General features: G+C 37.0%; 1 protein-coding gene across 1 annotated transcript in view; it reads right to left on the reverse strand.

Moving 5' to 3' along the window:
- Window positions 1–3,558: 3,558 nt before the first annotated feature.
- Window positions 3,559–22,965, reverse strand: part of CFAP20DC (CFAP20 domain containing) — a 67,617-nt gene continuing 48,210 nt past the window's right edge. The window contains exons 16-18 of the mRNA XM_036390934.2: window positions 22,226–22,287; window positions 9,247–9,338; window positions 3,559–4,028 (exon numbers count right to left, since the gene is read on the reverse strand). Coding sequence (XP_036246827.1) covers window positions 3,916–4,028; window positions 9,247–9,338; window positions 22,226–22,287 — 267 coding nt within the window. The 3' untranslated portion in view covers window positions 3,559–3,915. The remainder of the gene's footprint in view (window positions 4,029–9,246; window positions 9,339–22,225; window positions 22,288–22,965) is intronic.

A 22,965-nucleotide genomic window follows, 5' to 3' on the forward strand; every position in this document is an offset into this window, starting at 1 on the left:
AGAACTGCTTTAGAGTGGTGTGATAGGGGCAAAATCTTGCTCAGGTCTTGGCACCCTGGGCTGCTGCACTGGAGCCCTTGGAGCTCGTGGCTGTTCCTGGGCTTCATCCAGGACTCTGCATTTGTGCTGCTGACAATGCCTGCAGCAGGATCCCTGAACATCACAGTCAGAAATGCCTCTGCAGCTGCTAATGAGCAAGTTAAACACCAAATAAGAAGAAATGACAAATATTGTTGTTACACTTACATATTCCCATGGGTATAATCAAGCCAAGCTTTCAGTTTATCAGGGAAGTGAATTTAAATAGTTTTTTTCAAGATGCCAAAAAAGGTGGCAGATAAGGATGCCAAGTTTCTATAGTAACCATGAGAAAAGCAGTGATTATCAGCAATACCACATAGGAAAGACTGGATTGTCTTGTCATTTTACATGTAGCCCATTGCTAAAAAATTAAAGTTTTTTTTGAAAAAAAGAAAAACCCCATGGAAAAAAATTGAATATAAAAGACATTATGCAAAATTATTTTCTAGGATTTTCCAGCCTATGTATCCTTGCCACTTGACTTAGTGTTTAGAGGCTGAGTCTCTGAACAGAATGCTTTTTGGCAGAAGAATATGTGAATAATAAAGCAGGACTTTTCATATTTTCTCACCTAGTAACCCAGGCAGCAAAGGAGAAAAATCAATATTGATTCTTACTGTAAGCTCCTTAGGACAGAGTGTGTTCTTTGTTTGGCACAATGAGGCTCAGGTACAGACAACACTTGGGTACAAGACTGTGAAGTCTTAGAGCTGCTGGGAGGAGCCCACGTGGCAGCACAAGGTACCAGGCTTAGTGATCTGCACCTCGGTGCTGCTGCTCTCACACACACCTGAGGGCTGAAACCTGGTTGGACTTTGGAGAAAACCATGGCAGATGGACCTGAGACAAAAAGAATGAGAGGTGAGGAGAATCATTGCAGCAACATAGAAACACACTGCTCTGGGCTGTGTTTTAAAGCAATAAAAGTAATTTAAAAGATTTCTTCTTACTTCTGAACTATCTGCAAGCTGGTTGACTGTTTCTTAGCAAGCAGAAACAAAGCAAAGATATCAGTTACATCTCACATGTGTAAGGAACATAGAAAGGCCTGAGAGACCAATTTGTTGACTTGTGATCTGTTGACTCCTGCAGCTCTACTAACCTAACTTCCTCTATTTTTAATGCAGGTCCAAGGAACATTAATGAAGCCTTACTAAAATTTACTGCATTTCAAAATTTCTGTTCCCAAAATTCATAACTGATGCCAGGTTTGTAGAAATAAATCCCTGCAGTTTCATTTATGAAACTTTATGCCCAGACCCAGGTACTTTTACCTGTTGGAAAGCATGCTCTAGTGAAAACTGTGATTCTCATGACCTCAACCATTGCACATGACTGCTAAGAGCAAATCTCTGTGTTCCTCATCACTTGCCACAACTGCTGGCTTTGACAAATTGGCTCAACAAAGCCCCTGCTGTGTGTCAGCAGTGCTTTAGTTTGAGGTTCACAGGATGATGATTAAGAAAAACATTGTGAGCAAAACTCAGAGTCCTTGTGAGCCTGTGGTGCTGCTCAAGGCAGAGGTGTTGTTCACAGCCTCGTGGCAATCAATCCCCACGGATGCTGGAGACATAAAGCTGCTAAATAGAACACAAAGGGCAAGGATCCCAAACTGCTGATCCTGAAAAGCAGGTTACAGCTGCTTACTTGTAAAATACTACTGTGCTAATGACAAGAAAACAGATCCTATTTGTGCTTGGCTATGAACTGGGAGCAACAGACTCACCCTGAACCTACTGTCAGTCCTCACTTGACTCCTTAGCTCATTAAAGGCAGGGATAAGAGAGTGGAGCCACCAAGGACTCCCTTTTGCCCAAGCTTTGGATGCCTAGTGGTGCATTTCTGTGTGTGACAGGTCAGAGACTGCCAGGACAAGCACATCCACCCAGACAGGCCCTGGCAGGCAATCCCCCTGACACCAGTTTGCAGCCAGTATTTAGCTGGGGTCTGTTCTCCCAAGGGAGTGGCTACATCAGGGACTCAGTCTGGACTCAGTGGTGCCCTGGAACACCCAACCTCTCCTGTGAGACATGTGGCTATGAAAGAAAATTAATGACATATTTTAAATACCCTTGCCACACACAGAGGGAGTGTGGTCCTGATCACTAAATGATGCTAAAATGGCCAGATATGCACAAGTATGTACAAGCCAGCATCTGATTTTTGAAAGTCAAAATTATGATTTCATTGAACTTTTAAACTGATTATGGCATTAGCAAGAACAGTACAAATCTTTCTGGCTAAGGCAGGGTAAGTAAATTATCTCAGTGCAGTATCTGTCTTCCTGTGGATTTCAGTGCTACTCTTGCTTGAATCAATTTGTGATGATATGTTTGTACCTGCCACAGAGCCAAATACACAATCTGATCTTATGCCAAGCCACTATTAACAACTGCATTTTCAATTGATTCTAGGATATTCATTAACTGGAATCTACAATTACATATAATTTACAGGCATATAATTTTAAATCACTTGCACTGAGCTTACTAAGCTCACTTTATGACATTCAAATACATTATTCTTAAAAATTCACTGAGTAGTCAGCTTGAAAATAATTACAGTGGGATAGCAGTGGATATAATCAAGTAGAAACTTAGAACAAGAATGATCAGAAATGCCTATAGATCACTTTTGCCATGTGCCTTTCACATTCCCTTCAGGAAAGTGTTCTGTACTGGACTGGTGGGCTCCAGAGCTGTTCCACTGACTCAACTCCATTAAAACAAAACTCCTTGGACTCCTTGTGTCATGGACAACTCCTAAGCAACACCTTTTCTCCTACACCTGGCAGCTGGTGTTTCAGTGATTGATTTACCCTTTAGACAAGGGTCCTGCTGGGTGGGGGATGCTCTTGGCAAGCAGCACTGCTCCTGCTCTGGGGCTGGGAATGTTGGGCTCAGCTTGGAGCTGAGCAGCAGCCAGAAACATCAGGGTCAGGTTAACTGGATTTTACATCAAAGAACACTACACAGTATCCATGCACAGTAATAAATCCATGAATAAATAAAACAAATAAAATACATGCACGCTATTTGATTAATTTTATATAGTGATTTCATTTTCAAATGCTACATATGTTCTGCTCTTTATCTGTATTCTTTCTCTGTGATCGTTGTGTATTCTTTGTGTAGAGTTATTTTACATAGCATAAAAGCAAAATGCACAGTGATGCAGGAAATTTAAAACTCCAAGTTGGAACTTAGGGCCCTCACTGAAAACTGCACTGAGACCCAACAGAGATGTGTTAAATGAATTGCATTATTTTATTGCAAGGTGTAGTGGAGAACCTCACACAAACATGTTGGACCTGCTCTCCAAGCACAGCTTCCCACAGGAATCACAAACCCACCTCCCTGCCTTACCTGACACAAGACTCCACTTTGGGAGTGTTGGACCAACCCCTCCCCACTCCTCAGCCCTGTGCTGTTACAGCTGATGGCAGCTGATACCCTCAGCACCTCACAACATACACAGTAAACAAGTAAAGTTTTTTTATTTGAGTAAAACCATGATTTACACATAAACACCACCAACCTTCTTGATTCAGCTTCATTTGTTTTCATATGGAAGCTGTGAATATTGGAAATAAATTAGACTAGCAAATAACTGTCTTAGACACAAGGAACTTTTATGCTATGCGATCTTCCACTGCATTACAATTTAATACAAAGCTATAAAAATAGGACATTGTTTGCCAAATATATTAATTTGGTTGCAAAACTATTGTTTAATTTAAGTTTCAAATTATATAATAAATTACATGGCTCAGTCAGATTTTGCAAGAAGTTAGAAGATACTGTGAATACAAAATAATTCCCTCTCATGTTCTGACTATGCCAATTCGTAGTATTTCCCAGAATTTGGGTCAAAGTAACAGTTCAGAAATGGATCATACAAAAGAGTCAAAACTTCCTCATCTTCTTCAGCACTGGGGTCATCTTCACCTGTGTGAAGTGGAGAACGTAAGAATAAATCACTCTTATTCCCTCAAACAATAACATGGAAATATCTTTCTATCAGATGTGACATTTTTTCTTTCAAATGTATAATCTTCTGACTTCTGAATTGTTGCCTTCAAGATAACAGCAATTCACATTTTTATTATATTTCTGAAGACTTGTACTTAACTTGAGGTGGAATGAGGTCAGCTGGAGTTTGCTTAACACCTGGACTTTTCAAAGTTCAATGGAGCAGTTCACCAAAAGTACCTTTACTAATGGTGGAAAAAAGTATTCTTAAGTGGTATTTTCCTCAATAACCTTCTTAATAATTTTTTAGTTTGAACAAGGAGACAGTCAGGGCATACTTAAGGCTTGTAAGAATGAAAGAATTTGGATGTCTGGTATCCAATATGTCACCTGAATATCCAGGATAGGTAAATCTGTGCAAAAGATCTTTCAATATCATAGAGGAAAAAAGATTCTTCCAGATAATAAAAATTTTAAATCTAACTTGTCTAAAGTTATATAAAATGCAAGAAAACTTTCAGGTAACAGAAATGAATCTTTAGTCTAAAATACACTGATAAAGCCCTACAGGCTTTTCTTACAGATGCTTTATATATTATAGATTCTTTTCTGAACCTGTGTGTCTTTCATATAAGCTAAATTTAAGTCAGATGATCTACAGCTTTTTGATAGGAGATAATTCACAGCTGAATGCAATCTGTACCTTGAATTTCATCATGTTCATCCCATCCTCAGCCTGCTAATATTGAGTGCTTTGCATATCCCAAAGCTCTATGACAAGTAATGGCCTGTTATGCAAACAGCAATGGTTTCACAACTCTATTTTCAGCCAGGATCACACAGCAATAAATGGGGAACATTATCTGGAGACCAGAAAGCAACTTGGTGCATTTGATGCATACAAGAGTGTGCACTTCATCCCTTCAGAAGAGATTTCAGTTTTGTTTCCTCAGTACCATCTAACAAATACCATCAGAAAGAAACTGTCCTTTACCCTAACAAGAGATAAGAAGGCAAAGCCAAATTGTTTCCCTCTTGCTGTGGGTGCTTCATCAGGCCTGGGGAACTAAATGAGGTCAACTGGGATATTTTGTTTGGACAGCTCTTGGGAAAAGTGATGCAGTGCAGAAAGAAGGAGAAGAACTGAATGTGTTTTGTCTCCATTTCAGATCACAGTACACAAGCAAATGGTGTTCATGCCTCACTCCCTCACACAGCCTCACAATTTCACCTGAAACCATGCTGTTATTTCCACTGCATTCTTCCTTTTATTATTTTGCTTTCCAGTGCCTGTGCTTCACTTTAAAATGATTCTCTTTTCTCCTCTAAGCTTAAATGTCTCTCCCTCTTTACCTTGGAACTGGTCACTCAATATACTCCCTGATTTGAGTTAGGAATAAGAAATTCTTCAGCCTCATCAGAGCTATACCTCTTTCCCCATGTGCCTTGAATTCATACCAAATCAAAATCATATTGCAACCAGGACTAGCTGGATTTATACCTTTGTATCAACAATTCCCTGCATGTATTTTCATGTGACCAAAAGGAGAACTTAGTTTTCTAGACCTATCTTGTTTTTAAAGTCAAGCTTCTTTCTTTTAGCAGCTCACAAGACCCCCAAATTCATTATAAGGCATTTCTAGGCGTTGCAACACATTTCCAGTGGCAGGATGGAGTATTCAGTTCTGAGCAGACATATGAAAACCTCCTTGCTTCTTCCTGAATAGAAGTACTAATTAAATTAAATGATAATCTTCTAAAAGACTCCAGTAGCATGTAATGGTTGTGTTAGAAGTTGTCTTTCTTGTTTCAAGTGGTACATTTTGGGCAACCTGACCATAGATAGGAAAGAAATGCTTGCAGCCAAATTAACTGGTCAACAGGTCACTTTCAAAGAAAATTTCCATCATTGCCACCACCCACACTTTTGGGGTTGAAGCTGCTCAGAATTGCATGAAAAAACTTCTTTGCAGTTTAATTTGCATCTCATGGTGAAAGCAGAATCAAAGCTTTTGTTCTTAAATCATAAAAAAATTAAATGGTATTTTAGGTGAGAAAATAATTTGATTTTAAGTGAAAACTGAGGTCTGTGATGTACATTACAGAGGGATGAGTGGTTTGTTGTTGAACTGAAAGAAGACTGCAGGTAGCTAGTACCTGTAAATACCTGTTATATGAAATGAAATGCTGTCCCACTGAAATCAGGGGGGGCATTGTTTTTCTGGAAAAAGACTTGATCAAGATGTCTAAACCCAGACAACAAAGAACAGGGAAGGCATGTAGCAGCTTTTTCTGAACTCAGAAATGAATGTAAAGATAACTGTGTTATGTGGATTATGTCAACAGTGTTTACAAAGTCACCATTATGGAGAACTAAAATAAATAATTTCCCTTTTCACAGAAATATATTTTTATCTTATTCTAGGTTTTAATATTAGAAAACACCTTGTAGCAAATCTTACTTTAAGAGACATGGATCATATTCTGACTCTGATGGAAGTCAAATGCACTGGATCAGCTGTCAGCAGATGGTCTGGTGGAAAGAACACTGCTGGTATTTTCTCCAAGGTGATCCTTGAACTACAGTGCTCAAATCTATCCTGTAATTATGTACTGCAGGGTCACCATATGAATACTGTCAGCAGCTGTGGCCCAAAAAGGAACACTGTGTGGTTCCTAGAGTTTTATAACCTTTTCCCTTGGTCTTAAGGCCAAGATACCATAAAGTAAGCTCCAGAACATTTATAGCTTTATCACTGTCACTTTATTTGGAGATTTTCTTGCTATGTCAAGATAAACAAAATTGTATATACCCCAGAAACATCAGTGCCCAATAATGGAAAAATCTATGGAAATTTATTGTATTTATGAGTCTAATTTTTCCTCTTATTGTATTGGGAAACCTGTTGAATAGAAGACATCTTCTCATTGCATCTCACCATTTAACTAATGGATGGTGCAAATGTTAAGAAAGGAACTACAGAGTGAAATCCTTTCTTAGAAAGGAATCACTTTTCCCCCAAAAGTTAAGCCTCAACTTAAAGATTTCTTTAAAATATAAGAATTGACCAATCTTTATTAATTTACTAATGCTATACTATTTTTATTTAAGGATACTTTTAGATAAAATTCCTATCTGGAATAGAGTATGACTCATTGCAGATTTTCAGGGCTGTTTATATGGTTTTGTTATTTTGTGATACTTGGAACACTGGAAAACTGCACAGAGTAAATAATCTTGGGACACTTCCCAATATGAGAATTAAGTAATTTTCTAATGTGATATTAAATAATCAAAAAAAGGTGAGGCTGAGCAGAGCAGCAGAATTTTCTGGAATGGATTTGAGCATTCAGTTTGTTGTTCAGATCTGGTATATAACTGTCAGTAATGAACCAGCTCTTTTGCCACACAAATTACTGACCTCAAGTGAATTGAATAAGGAAAAAATGTCTTTCCCAGAGCCCTCAAGATATATCACAGGACACAATTTATCTAGCACCTCTTTCAAAAATGATACTCCAAACCATCTAGTTAGCATGGTCCATTACATTTTTTTTAAACCAAGGTATCTAGGAAAATACCCAGGTTCTGATGTTTGATGGGGATGATCTAATCTGGCAGCCTTTATCACACAGCACTGCAGCTTCTCTGCTGCTTTCATAGAGAGGGGTTCCAGTAGCCCAGAAAAATCCAAACTGTCCTGTTTGGGGAGGGAAGGTCATGGAATGGCTTTGTTGCTCTCTCTTATTTCTTGGAGAAATGATCCTTTCAGTACAGCAGGGTTTTTTGAGTATCTGGAGACAGAAAATTTCTGTATGAAGTTATCAAAATTACAAACATCCTACATATACATGAGTCAGAATTTTGCTCAATGAAGGTATAAAAATAAAAGGCAAAAAAAAAAAAAAGCTATGGTATATAGATAATTTCTCTTCAAATGTGCAATCACAGGCACATGATGTAAAATATTTCAGCTTAAAGAAAAATGAGTTTAGGAACAATTCACAAAACAGTTTGGAAATTCTAGTGTGGAGAACAGGAGAAATAGGAATTCCCAAATATACTTATTTTTCAAAGCTTTTTAAAGATACTAACACAATTAAAAAATTACAGATTTACTGCAACAAGCCCTGGATTTCATAATACTAATGAAAAACATTCTCTGGGACCTTTCATGAATTTTTATCCAATGTGCCTATAGCTCAAGGATGACTCTTCAATTCTGCTTGGCTTATTTAGGACCCTTAACACAACATATTACTTGATTCTTCAAAGCAAGGTCCCTTCCTGACAGAAAAATTGTATTTTGCTGTCACCAACAATTACAAGTCTATGTCTATGAAAATGTTCCCAATTTGAGGGGCATAATTTATTTTAGACAGTAAATCACTGAGACATCTTTACCCCTTGGACAGCCAGAACAGAGGGGTCAGATTTATGAGAGCTCCCAGCGAATTCCTGAGACCTGAAGAAAAATGGAAATGTCCAAGGCCAGGTTGGACCTGGCTGAGGGAAGGTGTCCCTGTCCATGGCAGGGGGGTTGGAACTGGAGCCCAAGGTCCCCTTCAGCCCAAACCATTTTGTGATACTCTGTGATGATGATCCTTCTACCCTGTTTCCTAACATAAATGATAAGAAAAAGGGCATTTGAGGAAAACAAGGTATTTTCTTTATTCTGCTGTTGACTTTCCAGTTTCAGTTAAGGTCTTTACCATTCTCTAAGCAAACACCATTAATAAGCAAAAGCCTCTAACTCTGGTGACAACAGTCCTCAGGAAATCACTCTAAGATTTCATTTAAAGCTAAATCTGCAATTTTTCTTCATAAGAGAAGTATCTCTTATGCAAGTATAATCATGCCTCTGAATGTTTAGTCCTTGTGTTCTTACGTAGGTTTGCCATCTCCATTAGCATAAATTCCTTATTTTTAACAAATAAAATGCATTTTTTATGAGCTAATCTGTATAGAGCCAGAACACCAGGAAACAGGCACTGCATGTTATTCTTCTAGCAAAGGCAAATAATACTACATGGAAAACTCTGCTGCCTTGAGCTGAGATTCATAAACAAGGGAACTTAAAACCAAAAAGTGGTAGGATAGAAAACTATGAGAAAGCAGTACCAGCACTACAGAAAGAACATTTAGAAGTGTCTTTCTGCCCAGGTTCTTTTCATTGTCTTCATAAATTCCTACCTGGAGGTCTCTGTTTTGCTGAAGATTTAGTGTTCTCTTCTAGTTGTTGGCTTCCAGGAATGGCAGGGGGACTGAACACATTTAACAAGTCCCTGAAAAATACAAATCAAAATATCATCTATAAAAACCCAGTTTGTGTTCCTGTTTTTTTCTAATTCTTTTGATTATTAAAAAAAAAAAAAGCCAGAAGAAATCTCAGGTTGTCAAGTATTCTGAAACAAAATCAAGCTGGATTTTATTATTATAAAAATAAACTTTACAGTTAATATAATTATTAAATATTAAGGCTTTCTCCATTCAGGCCTTTTAACCTCTTCTGTTCACATTAAAATCTGTGGTTTAAGTCAGGTTTTCTTTTCAGATATCAGCTGGTGTGGCTGTCTCAGCACAGGGTGTACAAGTATCACACAGAGTTATCCTCTGAAAGCCTACAGGACCCATCAGATGAGCAGCCTGTGGGAGTCAATTTGATTAAAAATCCTTACCCCCTTTAAAGAAAGAGGCTCAAAGACAATCACAAGATGTGTTTGGTTTGGTTACCACTGACTTGGCAGTGCTTGGTCCCCCTGCAGTTGGGTGACACAGAATGTGGTGTGACATTCCCTGTCTGCATGGATGGTGAGTTAGAGCTGAGCTCAGACAGAAATGGATGCCACAAACAGTTTTCTGAAGAGGAAACATTGGATTGAGTCTGAATGTTGTTGTTGATATGGGGGGGGGGGGGGGGGGAAAACATTCTAAATATTTCTATCCATTTCCTATTATAAAATCTTGTATGGAATAGAGAAAAAATTGTTACTGAACATGATTCTACCTACTGGCAGGACAGTATAGAGGACTCTTATCACAGGTGTCCTGTTTCTATTTTACTTCTGTAAAGAAAAATATTTTGATGGGATCTTCATCATAGAGGAGAGGGCACTTCTATTTATGGACAAATTCTGTCTGTTCTGGACACTAGTGTCATAACTTCTAAGAATTATTTTCATGCTATCATACATTCATGCAAAGGTCAATGTTCCTTTCACATACCCCACTTTATGAAACACTGTCTTTGATGTTGCAGCTCAGATAAAGGAAAACAGAACAGCTGTTTTTTTTGTTGCAAACTGCATTGCAGTGACAAAGTCACTCATATACTATCTATCAGAGAAGGATAGCCCTGGAAGGACACATCCATGTCCAAAGACATTCTTTGTTCAGGTGACCATGTCTTGTAATTCCTTTCACGTATGAAATAAATCTCTGCACACTGTGCATAGCTGAAGTTTCCTTAAATTCCCATCTATCCTCTCCAGCAGTAAAGAGCTGTAACACATTAAAGCTTCCATATCATCATTACTTGACTGAACAACTGCAAGTCAACACTTGAACACAGAGTTTGAGGGACCTCAATGAATCACCTAATTTTGACAGAACCAGATCCAAATTTTTTGACCAAACTATTTCACTGCAAGGCAAGAGGTATGGAAGGGGATAAATTCCCATATGTTTGCTTCATGCTGATGGAGCAGTGCAGCTCTAAAGAGTAAATTAAACTTGGTTTGGGACTGATTTATCTTATGTCTGGCTGTTCCAACAGCTGGCACAAAAGCACCATGCATGTGAACTTGTGCTACAGGCTGGGGAGATGAGCCAGAGCTGGAGAGGTAACTTCAACATCCATGGCTTTGTCTAAAAGGGATACATTTTTCCAGATTTACAGAGAAGTCTGTCAGATTTCTTTACATTCCAGACTGTAATTGTCTCAACTTGATTGTCCAACACCAAGGAAATAGGTAACACACTTCTAGTTTCTGAAAAGCCTCTATAATCTCATGTACAAGTTGCTTCTGTCAGAGAAATCTGGCAAGGCTCAGTCATCTGGTACAATTGCTAAAATATGCTGACTGCTTTGGTTTTTTTTTTTTAGTTTTTCTGCTACTTCTGACTTGTTATTGATTCTACATCATCTCCTGTTGGCATGTGTGCATAATCTGGGTTGAATCTGGGGACAACCAGCTATCTGTTTGCAGTCAAAATGGAAAAAACCAATTTTCTGCCTCAGGAAACAGAGCTGTTGGTGTAGAAACCCAGCAAGTAGCATGGCAGATTTAAAGGAAGAGATATTGAATTTTCCATCATGTCAAAATGTAAAAAACATACTTTAAAATTTCCTTATAGCATCATGTTATTTTCACATACATGGCCGACCTCCCAGCCAATCCCTCTCTTCTGCTGTTCAGCCAAGGCCACTGGGAGTTGGTACAACCAATGCCCACAGCCTTGTCTGTCATTGTCACCTTATCTGCATTCCCTGAATGCAGCCAAAGCCTCTTTGTCTACACCAAAGCCTCAGAAGTTTCAGGAATAACAATTAAATGCAGGCTGTACTCAGTAACATGGTGGAGTGTATTTTCCATCGCTGTCCCTTGCCTGTGTGGTTTGATCTGCCTGAAAATCAGCCCCAAACCCACGAGACTCTGCCCATCCTCACAGCAGGGGCCGGCAGCACAAAGCAGCAGCACCAGCCTGATTCTCTACAACTGCACTGAAACAAAGCCAGCCAAGGCAAAGGTGATCTCAGAGAGATTGCATCAAATTTGGGGCAGGTAAGGAAGTATTGTGAGGGCTAAATAACACCTCTGCTTCCCAAGCTGCCTTTCCTTCCACAGTCACTACAGCCTTTGCAGAAGGCAGTGATGTCTGAGAGCCAGAGAAGAGAATCTTTCTGCTGGGACAACTGCTGAAACAAAAGTGCAAGAGAGAGACAGACAGTGCTCACTTCTGAAGAGAATTATCTTAGTCACACCAACACAGTTACAAAATAGAAAAGCTTTAGAGTATATATGCAGTTCTACCAGTCTGGCATAAACCAGAAGCATTTAAAGATTTGTGTTTTTCATATAAAACACGTATCAGGGAATTCCTAAAGAAAATAGGACCTGTAAAGCAGAGAGGATGTCAGCATGAAGGAAAGAAAGCTGGTAAGGTAATTACCTCCGATGGAAAAGAAAGAGGCAAAACATGGAGAAAACAATGAGGGAGCAAGGTAATAATATGTTGTTAAAATTAAATAAGATGTTGTTAATATTTAATAATGTGTTGTTAAAACCAGTATTTGTGCTATATTAATAGGTTTGATTACTCAGGATATTGATGAATTTTAGTTTGAAGTCTCATATCTGGAAGATCTGCATGAAATATTAAGTCTGAGAAATCAGAGATGGGATGATTTTTTGAGGAGCCAGGTGATTTTATCTTTGATTTTGTCCTTCATTTATTGGAGTCAAATATTCTATTAAGGTGTTCAGTTTCATATTCATACTTATTTTGATTTATCTGACTCAGTAGATGAATAACTACTTTTTTTAGGAGGTGCAAGTGTAAGATCTAATGATTTTGATGGTTCTAGAAGGAGGCAAAGAAGTTTTTATCAATGGCAGAAGCAACAGAGATGTGTTGGAAAGTTTATAATTTTCTATTAAGACAGTTTTGATTCAGATCATGTTTTTTCTCTCAATGTCCAAGGATAACAACTAGTTTTGCTGTTCAACCCCCTCCCACCAAGACACGTAATTAAAACATTTCAGTACTAGGGTTTCATTGTTGACTTAGTATTACTTTCAAGGATAAAACATTTTACACAATATATATTAAAAAGTGGTTTACTACTTCTGCAAGTTAGTTGCCAAAGTCTAAATTAACCTCCTAAAAACATGAAGAGAAATTTAAAAAAAATTTCACGAGTGCTGAAACCTTCTTGGTTAAATTACGCTGAAGGTTAAGTGCTGGCAGTTGATGGATACAATTCTGAGGAGAGGCTTTACAGCAGGAATTCTGAGAGATGCTGCAGCTGAGCAGTCACACCAAACTTCCACAGTAAAACCTGCAGCTGCTTCTGCAGCTGAAGCAACTAAAGCATTTGTGTGTGTGTGTGGGACAGAGATTTTCAGTGAATTTTAAAAAAGCATCCAGAAAAACGTGTTAGACCTTGACAAAAGTCAAGGACCAGCATGGAGGCAACTGGCAATATTCTGAGAAACACAGACTGTGCTCTGTGTTCCTGGTTATTGTGGTTTTATTCTGAGTGAATAGAAACTGTTTATTTTTTATTAAAGAAGCTATTTTATCTCATTAAAACAGAAAAGCTAATCACACATTCTGACTAATTAAACCCCCTCTATTCATGCTGTCAATGCCTCCAGCTGTAATCAATACAATCAATGTGCAATAAACCATCCAGAGCTTCCTGATAACAGTGTGGAATGCCAAATATTGTCTTTTGACATGGTGAGCTGCATTGTAGAAAGGCTCTGAATAGGTTCCACACACACTCAACAGTATCATGTACCTTTAGAGCTTGCACTAAAATTCTTCATTATTCTGAAAGCTATTCTGTATACCAAAATATAGAGCAAATATTATATAATCTTTTTACATTTTTCTTAAAAAAATATTATTTAAAAATTCTTTAAAATACTTTTAGATAGTAGTCATATAGAGAAATGTCACATGACAGCTGAACTGTGATGGAAAGCAAAAGAATCTTTTGGACTTTTATGAACATAATTTTCACTTTTATGACAGTATGGTAAATTTTGCAGAAAAAAGGCTTCCATCAGCAAAGTCTGTTGAGAAAATTAATGATGCTTTATTAAGCAGCAGTTATCAATGACAATGTATTAAAATTATTACCATCAACAGAAATCTTTAGAATCAGAACTTTTTCACTGAAATCTTAATGAATACCTGTGATACTTTGATTTTTTCACAGATACTTTTGCGGATTGGGAGACTGAGAAAATGTCAAATCACTTAGTATAAAGATTTTTAATATTGCACTGTCTTGAGATAGCATACTTTATTGCATTTCTTTTGGATCACATTTAATTTGTATTACTTAAATCAATGGGATCATTTAATCCACTTTATTAAAAAAATGAAATGCTTCAAAGTTTGAGTATGGTTTTGTCTAACCAAAATTAAAAGGAATATTTGTTCAGCCTTGCAGTATACTGCAAAAGTGCAAGGCTAGGGCTCCATTACATCAAATCAGGGAATGAAAAACCAGCATTAGTTTTGTATCATTATGAACACATCAAATTGACAGTCTATTCAGCACCTGAAGGGTACAATCACTAAAACCACAAAAGATCTTATTTAGCTGCTTTACTCAGTGAATTTTTACAGACTTGAGAGGAGAATGGGCTTGTGCCTGGGTGAAGTAAGAGGAGCACATTTGCTGAACTGTGTTTTTACAGTGGATGATTTGACTAACTGTGGAGGGCCAGAAAATGTCAATGTATGAATCAACTGGAAAAATAATGTAACAAAAAAAGGACGAATTCCTGACATCTTCTGTAGCTATCAGCTTAAATCTCAGTGCATACCTCTGCTGTATTAGCAGTATTTAATACCATGAGAAGCAAATCCTGCTGCAAATGCTCAAAGTGTGTGATACCTTACCATGATGCACTGAATGCAGAGTGCCAGCTCCCATCTAAAGGATGCTCCAGTTCTGCTGAGATAGAGACCTAATTTTCTCCTGTTTTTAATTTTAGTTATATCTATTTAAGAAAATTTAGTAGACACTATCTCAGTTCTTAGAAAAATTAATAAAAAACTGCCTGGCTTTGTAAGACTCCCTCATCTATTCCCTGATCCAACTTTTTTGGAGCATGAGTTGCTGGTTAGGCTCCTCCAGATTAAAAGATGTGAATTTTCAATTATTTCCATATCTCATCAACTTCAGGCACATGTGTAACTTTATTAACTTAAGGCAAATTACCTACACACAGTTGTTTTGTTTCTGCTTTGTCACATGTAAGTCCTGAATCATAATGGGAGGTTTGGGTTTATTTTTTAACAGGAGTACCTCCATAAAAATAAAGTCTTCAATAATAGGTTCAATAGTGAAGCACTGACTTTTGTAGGCTATTAATAATGAGATTTGTTTGATGTGTGTAAAAAATGCCATTATTATTTGAAAATAATTTCAGGTCTTGCCACTACATATGACTGTAATAATTATGAAGTGACCTGAGCTTTAAGTTGTCCATAATTGTATCTAAAATGCTTTAAACAATTCTTGAAAATTTGTAAGTTTTTCCATAAAAATTCCATAAACTAATGCAAATTCAGTATTAATTTATACATCAATAACTGTTCAGTGCTACTCAGTTTCAGGTGGGGAAACCAGTGTTTTTTTAAATGAAAAACTGAGTGAGTTCACAGAAGCAGAAGATATACTACCAAAAGAATACAGAATATACTTAGACATAAAAATCAAAGAGTTTTGAATGCATATTTTAACAAAAATCTTGAAAAATAACATAAATATTTTGCTATGACTTTGCAGGAATTGAAAGTTCTATTTTCAAAACTATTTAAGGGCAATCTGGCAATACATTGATGATTTAAAAAAAAAAAAAAGCCATGAGCTAAAATTGTGTTATTTTCCTGGAGTGCTACTGTAGTTTCAAGATATCATTAAATCAGCACAAAGCAACACTTATCATTTCCTGCACATTTTTCACAGTGAGGTGCATTCTGACTATGAGTAATCTGTTAATCTGTTCTCTGCCTCACAATCTGTCAAAGTGACAGATTCATTCCATCCCTAATACATAATATCTTCATTTACTGTACGCCTTACTGGAACTTGCTTTTTTTCCCTAGCACTAAGATGGAGAAAATCACAAGCATATTTAGAAAATGCCTTTTTCCTTCCTCCAAACCACTTCAGCCAAGTCCTTTTTGCCAAACACTGCACTTCTAATGGAGGCAGGGACCTCCTTAAAAGCTAAATAATTTAATTGTCCATGAGATCATAAAAAGTACAAGTGCAGCTGTGCAGGGAACACTTGAATATGCTCTTAAAGTCTTAAATCTCTAAATGAACAATCTTAGGGGTGCTAGATTGGATTCAAGGATAACAAAGGAGATGTGAATTCTACTTACTAAACAAGATATTTAGATAAAGTAAGGTGCTACTACAGGTATCTGCACTATAATCATGCTGACTGGTATTGGCAGAAAATCTCACCTGTTAATGTTTTCCAGTTTGTCTTTCATTATCAAATTTGAAATCATAACTTTGTGCAGGTTACTAAAACCATACACAGTCATCTACCTCTAAAAATACAAATGACCTAAATTTGGAGGTTTAACAGCTTAGTAATTAATATATTTTACTATTTGGTCGATGTTTTGTAGTTAAATACATGAAATTGCTATCATAGCTTCTGTTAAATAGAAGGAACATTTAATTTTACTTAAAGAGTGAACCTTTAGATGATCACTATGTTAGCTTGCTGGCTAGATCATAGGCTTGATATTCACTAGCAATATGAATGGCACTAGTAGAGAAAACCAGTGTTTTAACACCTGATATAAGTAAAGCACTAGCTCTTTCTTCCCTGCTACTAGTGTTTCATTTATCTGAAGATCAGCTGTATAAATTGGAAATAATAAATTTGCAAAGGTGTGTCAAAATTCCTTTGTGTTAATCTAACCTAAGCAAGTAAATTCTAGTAATACCATTAGATACTCATTGATCAGTGAATGAAATGGATTTGCTCATTTAATGAAGTGTCTGTTAGGTAGGATGTGCTTATTTTTTGTGTACTTTTAATAATTAAATAAAATTTTTAAAAGAAGTTATATTTTACTCTTCTACCAGTTCAGGAAGCACCTGAATCTAGTGACTAAGAAGTCTTGTTGCAATCAAAGTAATTCCTTTTTCCATGACCAGCCACCAACAGCTTCTGACTCTTCTGTGCAGTTCCCAAGGCTCTCAGAGTTTTCAGAAGATGGAATAAGACAGAATTTAGGTGCTGGCTGGACCAAAGCCACCTGTGATCCATAAGCACTGGAGATGCCCTGGGAAAAGCCACAGGGGCAAAGGGCCACAGCTGAGTATGGAGAGACTGTAACAGTCGGGGAACAGGGATCTTGTTCTTTCCATCTCACATGTCTGAGAGGTAAAATCTTCTAATGCCTATTCTCCATCTTTACATCTAAGCATGGCCTTTGTTTGAATACCCCAAGAATACCCACGAAAAGTAGGTAACCAATACAATTATTCTCCATTAAATCCTGAAGCTAAAAAAATAAAATTAAAAAGAAGAAGAAGAAGAAGAAGAAGAAGAAGAAGAAGAAGAAGAAGAAGAAGAAGAAGAAGAAGAAGAAATAGACTACCTTACATTACCTTACATTGACATGGATGTAACATATTTGAAAGTATTTGCCATGTTTTATATTTAAATTCTTAGTGCATATGCTGTCACGTTTCCATGTTCTTAGATTCCCATACAAGGGAAAGCCATTTTTGGATTATTTTAACAAGCTTTAACATGTTAGCTGCTTGGTTCACCATAACCTTTCTGCAGCTAAGCTTTTTAGCATCATGATTAAAAAAATGTAACCTGTTCAATTAGATGGTTCCTGTGCCATTTGCTTCTTTTGTCATGTTCTTTTTCATGCACATTATTGCCTGACAAATGCAGCAGAACTTTGCTAATTCAGATTAACGACTGGAAGATCTACTGCAAATTACTTTATTTTGTGGGTAAGTAACTGAACAAGTAAAATAAAAACCAAAGTACATTTTGTGATACATTGCTCTTGTTCACTTATTTTGACAACTGTTGTGTAATTTTATGCTTCTTCATAATGTAATATTGTCTGTTTTGCAGAAGTAATGGTATTGTATGATCTTATAATGAATCATAAGAATAATTATGCTTCTTTGTTTGGAAAAAATCAGTCTTTAAATGTGCTTCTTAACTAAGTTATTTTGCTATTCAAACCTCTGCATGGAAATACAGAGGCCTCTTGTGCCTGAATTTCACACCCTGCACGAGGGAGAGGTTCTGGTGTAGTGCAAATAAATGTTATAGCTGCAATCCCTCTTTTACTACACCATTTCATGGGTGAGTTTAATTTACAGAATCTCTCAATGGTATAATAACACATGCACCAGCTATTGGAAAGTTTAGTTTTCATCTGGGATGGATGAGAGTACTTGAATGGTAGTCTCAAAGCTGAAGATACTTTCAATATTTGAAAGTTTACAGCTGATGTGTTTTTTATGCTGGAATCACTGATATTATGCAAATTATGCAAATGTCAGGTACCATGGTAATGGCAATATATATGGTAACAATAGGTTCTGAAAAAAGACTTCTCTAGAAGAAAATTCCAAACAAAGAGAAAGAAATAATTTATTCTCTAAGACCAATAGAGTGTTCAGAATGCACAGAAAGATGTGTTCATTATATTTTCCTATAATTTATATGTAGAACTAACATACCTAAATTTTACCAGTCATCAAGTTTGAATATAATTAAAAGATACTTTTAGTGAAAGGTACATGTTTATGCATCTCATGATTCATTACCTGAAGTGCTGTGCAGGCATATCATTACAAAAATAAGAAAATTGCATTGTTGGATAAAGTAGAAACTGAGGATTTGGGTTCTTTTTTTTCCATAAGGTAAAACCAACAACTTTTAAAAAAAAAGTTATTGTCTTCCTCAAACACACCACTCTCCATGTCAGTGAAACATTTTATGGTGACAAATCTCAAATCTATAACATTTACCATAAAAGGGACGAAAATGTTATTTACTTTTCTTTGGGTCGATTGCATTGTTTAGTTTTTTGGGTTTCTTTGATTGTAGAGGGAAGAATAATGATGACATCCCCATCAGTCTAACTTAACAAATGCAGGTTACAATGACAGGACAACCTGCTTTAGTCAGCTCATACCAAGCCCACCTGAAGGGAGGTCAATGGCTCTTAATCATTTGTCAGAGGCTGCAGAACTTATCAGCTGGTTATAGACAGAAGAAACTAAAAAGAAACATCTCGATAAAAACTAATTGAAAATTTAGCTATGCAAATTTGGCACAAAATTATTTAAGTAAAATATACTTCTTGTGAAAGGATACTCAATTAAATGTTGAAATATTTGTGCCCTGCTTCAGTGCAGTTTCTGTGGAACAACTGTTTGAACAAGAGGAACAAATTTTATTTGTGGTTTGGGAAGAGTTGAGTAGGATGCTAAGACAGGATCTAGTGAGGCAATGTTTATAAAGATAGGGCTTTTCTAATAATTTGAAACCTTTCTCTAAGGCAGAAAAATCATCTTTTATCAGAAATAAATATTCTGGAGAACATCTGTAGAAGTGTATAAAAGTCTTCTAATAAATTAGGTTCAAGTGATCTTTTTCAGAGAGGAGCTCAGTATGGCTGAAATTCTAGAACACTTACTGTCTTCCAGGATTTCCTTTAGTGAAACTTCCAAACCTTCTATGACACACAAATAGTTTGGAGGAGAAAATCTTACTGAGGAGATGCTGGTTATGTAGATAAATTTGGTCTTTGCACTGGAGAAGAAGCAGCACAGACAGAGCTCCCTGTGTGCAGAGAGGAAAGCAATTCCTGAGCTCGGCCAGCAGCCCACCAGCTGTGGGAATTGCAGGGCCAGGGCAGGAGCAGCCACATCACCTCACTGTCCTGGCCCTGTCTCCTCTCATTCCCTGGTTCTCTGCCCTGCACAGCAGCCCCAGCTGGGCTGGTTTCTGTGGCAGGAACAATATTCTTGGCAGAGTTATGACCTTCACCCAGTGGAACCAATGGACAATGAGTGTCTTTATTGACTGAATTTCAATTGCCTTCACAGGCTTTCTTTCCTGGCTTGTCCTTTTATCTTATTATGGACAGAACCTACATTTACTGGACAATAGCTTCCACATTGGTCTCTTCATTTCCCAGAAGATATCACTACTACACTTCTAAAATTACTCTCAAGACCTGTTCTTTTCCCCTCTTTACAAAAAAACTATTTGTTCATTCAGTGAATGCACCATGTAAGTGTCTTCATACCATAGCATTTACACCCACACACCTAAAGGGGCTGTATTTCAAATATTCCATGTGTTCCCTACAAAGCTATAGTAGGCTTACAAGGTTTTAGACATTTTCTAGTTGCTTATACAGGGTTTGTTAAAATTCCCTTTAGAAACAGTTTAAGAACTAAGTTATAGAATTACCATTAATTTTATTTCCTCCTTATTTAGGTACACATCCTCTGTGAAAAACATTACAGTTTTCCATTATAAATGAAAAGTAATGATGTGAATAATGGTATTCAAGTCACATCCTCTCCAGTTTTTATATCATGATGCAAACTGACCTCATAATTTTGTCATCTTCTGTATTTACAGCCCAATAATACTTTTCTGGCAGTTCACAAGGGTTATTGAATTTATGGGGCACTTGCAAGTCAGGTATTTTATGAATACCACCTGCATTTCTCAAAAATGATTTCTAGGGAAATTTAAGTCTACTGTGTGTACTGGATAAAAATAGCATAAGAACTAAGTAATAAATTATACTATTTTGTTTTAAATTTTATTATATGGAAATACAAGTTTTCATTGTTGATCATATTAACTTGATATGATGAAACACTTTCTTTTTACAGATAAAGGTGTTTATTTGTTTTTCCAGTATATAAAACGTACCGAGTACCAAATTGCATTAGCACATGCATAAAAATAACTTAATAAAACCTGACTTAACCAACATATGGGGAAAAGAAGACAAACAATGTACCTTGCACTAAAATATAGGCAATTTTAATGTCATCAGAACTATAAAATCAATTTTGGAATAAAGAGTCCCAAGTCCTGTCTCAAGGTACCTCCTGCTGTACTCTGTGGACTGTAGTCAATTATCTCTGTCCACTTCATCCATTCATCCATCCAACTTATAAGGAGATGGTTCCTTAGACAACCATCACCCAAGGCAGAGAGGTCTTCTAGACAAACAGAAGTACCTTGATTTACATGTGAAAGGGGACAGGAATCCAGGATCATTCTTTAGTAATATATTGGAAATATATGGCTGTGTCTTGCAATAACTGATGCAACTGGGTGAACTTGCACAGAACATTTCAGATGGTTTACTTCATAAAATCTAATCAGAAGATCTTGAATCCATAAAAATATGGAGAGCAAGTGAGACAAGTGGCTGAAAACATCTGTGTGAGGAGAAACACATTATCCTGCACAACTGACTGACAGTGAGCTGTCAGAAAACATTTCAGACTGTTGGTAAAATATAAAGAAGTTGTAACTGAAATGTCCTCTTCTCCTATCCCTGTCCCCCAACACATACATCATCCAGTTAAAACTTGGACAAGCAAAATCCACATTAATGACACCAAGTGAAGATGAAATAGGACTGCTTTTAAAAATTAGTACACCTCTTGTTCAGGCAGTTAAAAATTGACAAAGTGATGTTCGAGTTTCACAGGTACAAAGCAGGTCTGAAACTGGACAATTAATCTTGATTGTCTCAACAATCTCAATGTGATTAATTTTCCTTAGCCACCTTCTCCCCTTGTCATCTCACCTTACAATGAATTCACAGGGATTTTGTTCCTGATTCCAAACAAAACAGATCAAACTAAAAACCTGCCACACAAAATATGCTGTAGACAGGATCCCTTTGCTCTCTCCCAAAGTGTTGTTACCCCCCCTCCTAACTGGGCTATCTTTTGAAAAAAACCCTTCCTTAATAAGTGGCATTAAAATCTTCTGGAATCAATTGATTCCCTGACACCTACAGTCACATACAGAATTCTGGCTCTAAGCCTTCAAAGCAGAGAGGGAGAAAGAAATAGATGAGAGTGCATGTATGTGAGATGAGGATGATTTGCTGAATCACACATCAAAGCAGATGCAGGAGCAAGGCCTGTGTCAGATACTTTAAATACACAGTGCTACATCCAAAACATCCAGAATTCAGTTCTGTGTTCCCAGACAGCTCAGACATACTGTAGACAATGACTAAAATGAGCAATAAAGCCCTCTGAGAGGAGGTTGCAATTGAAAAGAGATTGAAGATTAAATCAAAGAGTGTCACATTTAATATTCAGAACACTCTAACTGAATCCTTACTGCCTGGACTATAAATGGAATCTTACCGTGGGCTGCAATGGGAAAGTGGGCTCATTTCTTTCTGATAGTGATGCTGCTGACTGACAGGCTGTGGAAAACAAAAAGAATGGATTGTTTAGAAGTATGTCAGAGATCTGGTATGAGCATATACATTTGCAGTTTCTGATATTAGAATTTTACAGTCTTTTTTCTTATCTGTGAAATTAAAAATGGATATTCTGGTCGTAACTGTACACAAGTACAACTTTAAAGATGATTTTTGTCTGGGTGGAAATACATATGAATTAAGGAGGTGATCACACAGTTATTTCTCTGCTGCCTGTGAGAGTGTTGGGACAGTCAGGAGACTTCAGAGATGGAGGGTGGTGAAGTCTGGTATGACAGAAGAGTCTGGATGGAACACGTGTACAAAGCACGAGGAAGAAAATCTTTTTAGAATCTGTGCAGAACAAACCATTTTTAAGAGTAAAAAACATGAAGGGAGCGAGGTAAGAGGGCTGGCAGACCAGGTTATAAGCAGTAACAGTAATTTTAGCAGCCCCAAATGAAGATTACTGAAGCACATATGATTCTCCATGGCACTGCAGCTTTGAAGCCTGGATTAAGCTGTTAATGAATAGCTAACAGTGGACTGAATGAATATTCATACAAGACATGATAATTTCCCAGTCAAATCTTACCTACCCATTGTAAGCACATGCCTCAAAAGTTTCAAACTACATTTGGTTTATGGCATTAAAAAGAGTTATTTCCAAGAAAAATCAAT

The sequence above is a fragment of the Molothrus ater genome, chromosome 11 (genome assembly GCF_012460135.2).
Source record: "Molothrus ater isolate BHLD 08-10-18 breed brown headed cowbird chromosome 11, BPBGC_Mater_1.1, whole genome shotgun sequence".
NCBI lineage: Eukaryota > Metazoa > Chordata > Aves > Passeriformes > Icteridae > Molothrus > Molothrus ater.